General features: G+C 41.6%; 1 protein-coding gene across 1 annotated transcript; it reads right to left on the bottom strand.

The window, feature by feature from the left end:
• Positions 1 to 466: 466 nt before the first annotated feature.
• On the bottom strand, positions 467 to 6,241 carry LOC124278043. The gene is made up of 4 exons (XM_046713793.1): positions 6,134 to 6,241; positions 3,478 to 3,628; positions 837 to 950; positions 467 to 636 (listed from the first exon to the last, which is right to left on the bottom strand). The coding sequence occupies exons 1-4, from the start codon at positions 6,161 to 6,163 to the stop codon at positions 524 to 526; spliced, it is 408 nt and encodes a 135-aa protein (XP_046569749.1). The 5' UTR covers positions 6,164 to 6,241; the 3' UTR covers positions 467 to 523.
• Positions 6,242 to 9,844: the final 3,603 nt, after the last annotated feature.

Below are 9,844 nucleotides of genomic sequence, written 5' to 3'. Positions count from 1 at the left end.
TGGGGTCATTTTGTAAATATATCACTCTCTCCGAGTTATAATACACTTTTAAATCATGCAAGAAGCATGCAATCCAGCATGATGAAACCTGTGTCTACGGGATAGTGAATTATTTTGTGAGCTAGTACCTTTCAGGCATAGCTAGGCTGACTGGTTAGCAAAATTTGGAAACTATTTCGCACACTGCATGGGATCTGTCATCACACAGGTGAGGGGGTTATTGAGTATGACTAACCTGTCCGGGTTAGCGATAGACTTATAGTGCTAGCCCACAGATATATGGTGCAGTTTAACACAGGTGCCCCATCAACTTATGGATTGTTGCACACATATATGAAAACTATTGGTCTGCCATGGCCAGACGCGATTATCAACAGGCAGGCGGCATACTGCAGAGTTGCCTTGATCAAACACATTTGACAACTTTATTCTTTTGTTGTTGGGAATAAATAACTTTAGACTAATGTGAATTCCCAATGTTTAACAGTTTTATTACTGTGATGTTGCGAGATACATAAAGTTGCTAGCCAACCATTGGGGTGGGAATGGCGAAAGGGGGTGGGGTCGTGCTCTGTTTGGCTGTTGGATTGAGGTCAGGGGTCAGCAGTGGAACAGCACTTCCGGGTCGACAGTAGCCTGGTTGTAAAGAACTGAGTTTGATATTGCGATAGTGAGTTGCAAAAATGATATTCTTGTTAATAGGCTTTCTGCCTCCACTTTAGTGGTTAAAGCGTTCTCTCGTCATGCCAAAGACGTGGGTTCGATTCCTCACAAGGGTACAACGTCTAAAGCCCATTTCTGGTGTGATATTTGCTGGAAAGATTATGGGATATTACCGGTACTCCCTCCTTTGGAGAAGAACCCATTCCAGAGACAGTGATGATCGGCCCTACAGGGACACTGGAGGTTGTACTTGCCGTCAGGTCGGGCGTTGGATGCCATGAAGCAGTCTGAAGAATACATGACCACAGCAGTATAACCATGAGCCCTGTAGCTCACCTGCTGATATTGTCAGCCGACACAGTCAGTAAACAGACCCAGTCTAAAGGACATGCTATCATAAGGGCATGTTTCGGAGGAAGTGTTTTGCAAAATTAAAGAAAAAGACAAAAAGTGCCATGACTACTTTGAAAGAATCTGACTTTTCCAATGTGCCGACATTCTAATCTTACCTTATCTCTACAACATAAGCAGTAGACACTATTTCTGTATATACATGTCTGCTTTATCGCTGTGAACTTGTGGTTGTATGTATTGATGCAGGAGTGTCTTTTAGAATGCTTATGACGACATTACATAGGGTCAGGGTGACTCTTTAGCCATTATTTTGTGCCTTGGCTACACTAGGAAACAATCACATAATCATCTGAGTCCTAAGTTACCCAAGACACAATCGTCCGGGTCCCAAGTTATCCAAGACACAATCATCCGAGTCCCAAGTCATCCTAGACACAATCATCTGAGTCCCAAGTTACCCAAGACACAATCATCCGAGTCCGAAGTCATCCTAGACACAGTCATCCGAGTACCAAGTTATCCTAGACACAATCATCCGAGTACCAAGTTACCCAAGACACAATCATCCGAGTCCGAAGTCATCCTAGACACAGTCATCCGAGTACCAAGTTATCCTAGACACAATCATCCGAGTACCAAGTCACCCAAGACACAATCATCCGAGTCCAAAGTCACCACAGACACAATCATCCAAGTCCCAAGTTACCCAAGACACAGTCATCCGAGTCCCAAATTATCCTAGAAACAAGTCAGCACAGACACGATCCTCCGAGTACCAAGTTCATCCTAGACACATTCATATGAGTCCAAAGTCCTAGACACAATCATGCTAGTACCAATTCATCCTAGACACATTCATATGAGTCCCAAGTCATCCAAGACACAATCATCCGAGTCGCAAGTCACCACAGACACAATCATCTGGGTCCCAAGTCACCCATAACACAATCATCCAAGTGCCAAGTCATCCTAGACACAATCATCCGAGTCCCAAGTTACCCAAGACACAATCATCCGAGTCCCAAGTCACCACAGACACAATCATCCGAGTCCCAAGTAACCCAAGACACAATCATCCGAGTCCCAACTTACCAAAGACACAATCATCCGAGTCCCAAGTCATCCTAGACACAATCATCCGAGTCCCAAGTCATCCTAGACACAATCATCCGAGTCCAAAGTCATCCTAGACACAATCATCCGAGTCCCAAGTCATCCTAGACAGAATCATCCGAGTACCAACTTACCCAAGACACAATCATCCGAGTCCCAAGTCATCCTAGACACAATCATCCGAGTCCCAAGTCATCCTGGACACAATCATCCGAGTCCCAAGTCATCCTAGACACAATCATCCAAGTGCCAAGTCATCCTAGACACAGTCATCCGAGTCTCAAGTCACCACAGACACAATCATCCGAGTCCCAAGTCACCACAGACACTGTCATCCGAGTCCCAAGTCACCCAAGACACAATCATCCGAGTCCCAAGTCACCCAGACACAATCATCCGAGTCCCAAGTTATCCTAGAAACAATCATCCGAGTCCCAAGTCACCACAGACACGATCCTCTTTGTCCCACAATCATCATAGACACGCCTATCTTACCAGACAGGAAATCATGCCCAAACATCCTGGACACAATCATCCGAGTCCCAAGTCATCCTAGACACAATCATCCAAGTGCCAAGTCATCCTAGACACAGTCATCCGAGTCCCAAGTCACCACAGACACAATCATCCGAGTCCCAAGTCATCCTAGACACAATCATCCGAGTACCAACTTACCCAAGACACAATCATCCGAGTCCCAAGTCATCCTAGACACAATCATCCGAGGCCCAAGTCATCCAAGACACAATCATCCGAGTCCCAAGTCATCCTAGACACAATCATCCAAGTGCCAAGTCATCCTAGACACAGTCATCCGAGTCTCAAGTCACCACAGACACAATCATCCGAGTCCCAAGTCACCACAGACACAGTCATCCGAGTCCCAAGTCACCCAAGACACAATCATCCGAGTCCCAAGTCACCCAAGACACAATCATCCGAGTCCCAAGTTATCCTAGAAACAATCATCCGAGTCCCAAGTCACCACAGACACGATCCTCTTTGTCCCACAATCATCATAGACACGCCTATCTTACCAGACAGGAAATCATGCCCACACATCCTGGACACAATCATCCAAGTCATCCTAGACACAATCATCCAAGTGCCAAGTCATCCTAGAAACAGTCATCCGAGTCCCAAGTCACCACAGACACAATCATCCGAGTCCCAAGTCATCCTAGACATGTTTGTAGGCCATTTCTGGTGTCTTCCCTGTCGTGACATTGCTGGAATATTGCTAAAAGCGTGGTAATACTAAATTCCCTCACTCGTCCCTGAGAACCTGGCGGTAATATCCACTTTGCAGTCAACACTGAAGGATGCATAGAAGCTGGCCATACATACTGGACCCGTCGACGCCAATCTGCTGACATACTCCCAGAGTCAGGGCTCTGCTGTCCACCTCCGCCGACCGCCTGGTGACGATGACCACACAGCACTGGTCCGCCGGACAGTTGGAGGAGGATGCACACTGATTCTGGCTGTCCACCGCGACCTGAGGATAACACATTGTTAACACACTACGAGGGGAGGTCAACACGTTTTGAGAACTTAATATACAGTTAAAAGTCAGAGCAGGTTTCGAACTTTTATTTGTCACTATAGTCTCCCCTTCAGTTCAATACACTTTTGTTGTGACTTTACGCATTTGTGTTGCATGGTGGCAATGCCCTGGAAGTTGAAGTCTTTTGACTGGTCCCTTAACCGACATTCTGTTGTAGCCTTGAGTTCATCATTGGCAATACCCGTCCGGGTAAGGATATTTATCTTCAGTAAGCCATGCTTGTCGTAAGAGGCGACTAACGGGATCGGGTGTTCAGGCTCGCTGACTTGGTTGACACATGTCATCGGTGCTCAATTGCGCAGATCGATGCTCATGCTGCTACTGACTGGATTGTCTGGTCCAAACTCGATTATTTTCATACAGCTGGAATATTGCTGAGTGCGGCGTAAAACTAAACTCACTCACTCATTATAGGCAAATCGTCTTTCAGGAAAGTGACACTTCAAATTTCGAAACAGGTTATAATCACTGGGTGCCGGGTCAGGACTGTACTTGTGGATTCTGCTTGCGTTGGCGCCCTCTAGTGTGAGGACATGAACTACAGCTCTGTACTCAGTTTTAGAATTCTCCATGATATCAGTTGGGTATCTCTCGTCCAGTTATCTCAATATTAATACTGGGTTTTGCGAGGTGTTGAAACGTTCACGGGTATGTCATGAATGATCAATGTATGCAATACTACCGGCGGCATAGCTGTTTCACAACTTTAGGTAGTGAGTTCTCAAAACGTTTTTACCTCCCCTCGTATCTTGGTACAGGCATAGACACTCTTAATGTGATGGCTCTTGGGAATGTGGACGGTACCCATTGTTTATAGATAGTTCGGTGAGGTGCATTAAATATTGACTAAAACTACTTCTCATACCACCTAATCCACTTCCACGAAAGACTTACGAAATGTTTAAGAACTATAGTTGGCTCTACCACCATATATAGTGTAATAAAGCACACTTTCTCCTTGAACTATTATGGTTAAAGCACGAGGACGCTTTCTAGATTGGATGTACAAGGCTAATTATTGATACCGAGAGACATAAAAAAATTGCAAAGTCTGAAAGGGTACTTATTGTAATTTTAACAATAATAAGGATCTGTACCATTTCACCCTTATGTGCCGTTTGGCTATATATCCTGACTGTCAAGCATTGTGTAGGCTATATCTCCTGGCCGTCAAGCATTGTGTAGGCTATATCTCCTGACTGTCAAGCATTGTGTAGGCTATATCTTCCGACCGTCAAGCATTGTGTAGGCTATATATCCTGACTGTCAAGCATTGTGTAGGCTATATCTCCTGGCCGTCAAGCATTGTGTAGGCTATATCTCCTGACTGTCAAGCATTGTGTAGGCTATATCTTCCGACCGTCAAGCATTGTGTAGGCTATATATCCTGACTGTCAAGCATTGTGTAGGCTATATCTCCTGGCCGTCAAGCATTGTGTAGGCTATATCTCCTGACTGTCAAGCATTGTGTAGGCTATATCTTCCGACCGTCAAGCATTGTGTAGGCTATATATCCTGACTGTCAAGCATTGTGTAGGCTATATCTCCTGGCCGTCAAGCATTGTGTAGGCTATATATCCTGACTGTCAAGCATTGTGTAGGCTATATATCCTGACTGTCAAGCATTGTGTAGGCTATATATCCTGGCCGTCAAGCATTGTGTAGGCTATATCTTTTGCATGGGACCCAGCAGTTTATTTTTTAATTAGGAGGGACTATCAGTGTCGGGTATTTCACTCATTCATGGTAGCCGTATTTTGTTGTATGTGTAAACAGAGAGTTATTGGTATGTACGGCACCATTTGCAGTCTGTCTGTACGTGGTTAGTACCACTGTAGTCTACTGTCACGGGTCATCTCGCCTGCCTCCCCTCGAAGCCATATTGGAACTTCGTGACACATATGTGACGCAAACAACCCTGCTTCAGATGTGACCCCTCATATTAATGAGTTTTTATCAATTTCAACTTTCAGGTCAATCATTATGGTCATGCTCTTTGAAGCGAATACTTGCTTATCAGTATCTTTGGCTGTCATGTTACGCGATCTTCACTGCTTCTGAATTCAGTGGTTTAAGGGGCTAGGTTGGTCTCGCTTAGTCTCGGAAATTGTATAAGTTTGTTAGGACAAAACACAATTGGGAATATCGATTCAGAATCTGTGGAACATCGAGACTTGCTGAATTGAGGGCTATGACATTACTTTAAGGGCTTGGTGTAAGGGAAAAAAGTTTCATATATATCAACCACTAGTTTTTCTAGTTCAGATTCAGTTGTTGACAGATTATAACAACATATTTAAATGAACATGCACTATTTGAAAAAATTCTGAAAACTGAAAAAAGAAAGATTGTTGATACATTAAACAACAGTCTTCGTTGATTGTAATGTTATATAGTTCATGTAAACTCATTCACTGCGTTGGTTATTAAACTTACCGCCAAAACGAGAACAATAAACATCAACATGGCGATGGGTTGTGATATAATCCACGTTTATCCTTCCTGTGCGTGGTATATTGCACTTATGTCACGCGTGACGTCATAACTGATAACAACAGGCTTGTGTCACAGAGTTTACAGTCGAACTGGGCCAGGTCACTTGCAGGGAAACGTATGCTGCATGTACACAGGTGTTTCAGCTATGTATTATAACAGTCATAATAGCTATTATAATAATCATATGCCGCAAACTCTCACAGACTCAAAGAGAACACTTATGTCGTCATAACCGTAGTTCGGAAGTAACCGGGACCAAAAAAGTTCGTAATAACCGCCCCTTCATTATAACGGCGTTCGTTACAAAAGTAATTTACTGGAGGTCATCAGTGAGGTTCAACCAACCCAATTCCACAGAACCATTACCTATTTATCCATAGGCGGATCCAGAGGGAGGTGTAGGGGTAAAATATTGTGCACCCCTCCTTTTCTCAACAGTGTGCAAAAAGCTGTATCCGCCCCTGTTATCATACATACGTAGAACCATAACAGTAGAAGCGACAAGACCCTTTCCACATTCATAAGAACTATCTGCTAAAATCAGAGTCGATTGTACAACTTCGACTATACCATGAGCATATATTTGTTTAAACAATAATGCTACTGTGCGACGTTATTTTCAAACAACTTGAGTCTGGACCTTCTCCTGCTCGTTTTAGTCTCATTATCGGCGCACGACACAAATAGGTGTCTTTCCCCTTGTTATCAATGGATATCAGGGGTAATTTATTCTATATATATATCTAGTGTGGTATTGATGTCAAATTCTGATTTTCCTGTGATGCAATCTGTCTCGAGTCCATGACCTATATTTTGTCTTCCGCCAACCCCTTTTCTGTAGTATAAAAGACCTAATTGAAGCAAGTCTAAATGTTCCACTCGTGAATGTCCCATTACTCCTGGGATCCCTTACAAAACACATGGTGTAATTTGTTTCTATTAAAAACACATATTTGCAGAGATTGGTTGATTGGCCCCACACTATAAGTGATTGTGGTGAATAGTATTGAAAACATATATTTGCAGAGATTGGTTGATTGGCCCCACACTATAAGTGATTGTGGTGAATAGTATTAAAAACACATATTTGCAGAGATTGGTTGATTGGCCCCACACTATAAGTGATTGTGGTGAATAGTATTTAAAACATATATTTGCAGAGATTGGTTGATTGGCCCCACACTATAAGTGATTGTGGTGAATAGTATTAAAAACACATATTTGCAGAGATTGGTTGATTGGCCCCACACTATAAGTCATTGTGGTGAATAGTATTTAAAACATATATTTGCAGAGATTGGTTGATTGGCCCCACACTATAAGTCATTGTGGTGAATAGTATTTAAAACATATATTTGCAGAGATTGGTTGATTGGCCCCACACTATAAGTCATTGTGGTGAATAGTATTTAAAACATATATTTGCAGAGATTGGTTGATTGGCCCCACACTATAAGTCATTGTGGTGAATAGTATTTAAAACATATATTTGCAGAGATTGGTTGATTGGCCCCACACTATAAGTCATTGTGGTGAATAGTATTTAAAACATATATTTGCAGAGATTGGTTGATTGGCCCCACACTATAAGTGATTGTGGTGAATAGTATTTAAAACATATATTTGCAGAGATTGGTTGATTGGCCCCACACTATAAGTGATTGTGGTGAATAGTATTAAAAACATATATTTGCAGAGATTGGTTGATTGGCCCCACACTATAAGTGATTGTGGTGAATAGTATTAAAACACATATTTGCAGAGATTGGTTGATTGGCCCCACACTATAAGTCATTGTGGTGAATAGTATTTAAAACATATATTTGCAGAGATTGGTTGATTGGCCCCACACTATAAGTCATTGTGGTGAATAGTATTTAAAACATATATTTGCAGAGATTGGTTGATTGGCCCCACACTATAAGTCATTGTGGTGAATAGTATTTAAAACATATATTTGCAGAGATTGGTTGATTGGCCCCACACTATAAGTCATTGTGGTGAATAGTATTTAAAACATATATTTGCAGAGATTGGTTGATTGGCCCCACACTATAAGTCATTGTGGTGAATAGTATTTAAAACATATATTTGCAGAGATTGGTTGATTGGCCCCACACTATAAGTCATTGTGGTGAATAGTATTTAAAACATATATTTGCAGAGATTGGTTGATTGGCCCCACACTATAAGTGATTGTGGTGAATAGTTTTAAAAACATATATTTGCAGAGATTGGTTGATTGGCCCCACACTATAAGTGATTGTGGTGAATAGTATTAAAAACACATATTTGCAGAGATTGGTTGATTGGCCCCACACTATAAGTGATTGTGGTGAATAGTTCACTTAATCATCACACGTCCATGTGTTCCCACACGTGTTTTGTTTCTTGAACACACACCTGTTTCGTCGCCTGAAATCGGAAACACTTACCATCCAGTCTACGCTCCATCAATCACCTGTCACAGATGGGATAAACTTTGACCCGGAAGTGATAATCATAACCGTTGTTTAGCTTCACCTTCTAAACGTACCAAAATATTAAATCGAGAAATGCGACATGTCAACAAAGTGTTTAAACTGTTATATCTAAAATCAAAATGCAGAAGAGGTTGTTTGCCACAAGATAAAACCCATCCTTGTGAAGATGTAACAGAATATGCATACTTGCGAGAACATGCGTCACTTGCAGTTGCCTGGGGCAACCTAGTTTGATTGACAGGTGTATGAAATTGACGTAAACAAGATGACAGGTTAAGACGAACCCCTGATGGTCATATGTGCCGGTAAGAACATGATGACGTCATTTTCCGGCGTGTTTACAATGAATGGAGAACCTCACGCGTTTTCGTATTTTATTTAGGAATGTGCATTTTGTCCTCGTGTCGCCCGTGGCTTCATTCCTCGAGGTTATAATAAACAGTTCCGCAGATATTACTCCCATAAAATCAGCGTTGATTAATTTCAAATATTTTTCGACCAGACTCGAATATTAAGTGTATTGTAAATGTGGTGATTACAAAATGCTGTCATCTGAAATTTAGTCAAACAGCTAGTGTCTGTAATGAACATATTTTACAGAAAAAACTATTCCTAAATGATAGTCATAAAAATAATAAAATGGAACCCGGAGACTTCATGGGCTGCAGTATTAGGTATACTCGTTTCAGGGTCTGTATGACAAACTGTCTGAAAATATAAACTGGATATGTCGCTTATGATCAGGTGAAATAACACTTTATTATCAACTTGTTTCAATCTGCTTCAGTGAAGTGCTCTTCTCAAAGAAGATCCTGGAAATGTGCACGAAATAAATAGAACACACAAAAAAATATAATATACTTCTTGCTCAATAAAGTACGTGAAAAGTTTTCTCTTATGAAAATATATAATCAATATATTGAAATATTTGGTTGTTTTTGTTTTTGTTTTTGTTTGGTCAGATGACAAGTTTAACTCATCTGGTGACCTGGGCCTCCTTTCACAAAGCACTAAGGTGATTGTAAGTGTAATGTTAAAGACTGGGAGTAAAGGTTAACCTTAGTAAAGGTCGCTTCGTGAAAGGAGCCCCTGACAAAGTCCACATGATACTCTTTACGGCTTTGTTCTACAAAGATTTTCATGTAACGAGGTAGCATTTTTCAACAAA

This window comes from Haliotis rubra, unplaced genomic scaffold (assembly GCF_003918875.1).
Source record: "Haliotis rubra isolate DU_JTF1 unplaced genomic scaffold, ASM391887v1 Scf230, whole genome shotgun sequence".
Classification (NCBI taxonomy): Eukaryota; Metazoa; Mollusca; class Gastropoda; order Lepetellida; family Haliotidae; genus Haliotis; species Haliotis rubra.
This window is presented reverse-complemented; position numbering and strand designations above follow the sequence as displayed.

Bases quoted from the DNA above. Each gene is read 5' to 3' on its own strand.
- LOC124278043 (XM_046713793.1), bottom strand. From the start codon at position 6,163: ATGTTGATGTTTATTGTTCTCGTTTTGGCG. The intron at 951-3,477 runs GTATGTATGGCC...TGTATTCTTCAG, and splicing joins GATTGGCGTCGACGGGTCCA to ACTGCTTCATGGCATCCAAC. The intron at 637-836 runs GTAATATCCCAT...CTTTACAACCAG, and splicing joins CTCCAAAGGAGGGAGTACCG to GCTACTGTCGACCCGGAAGT.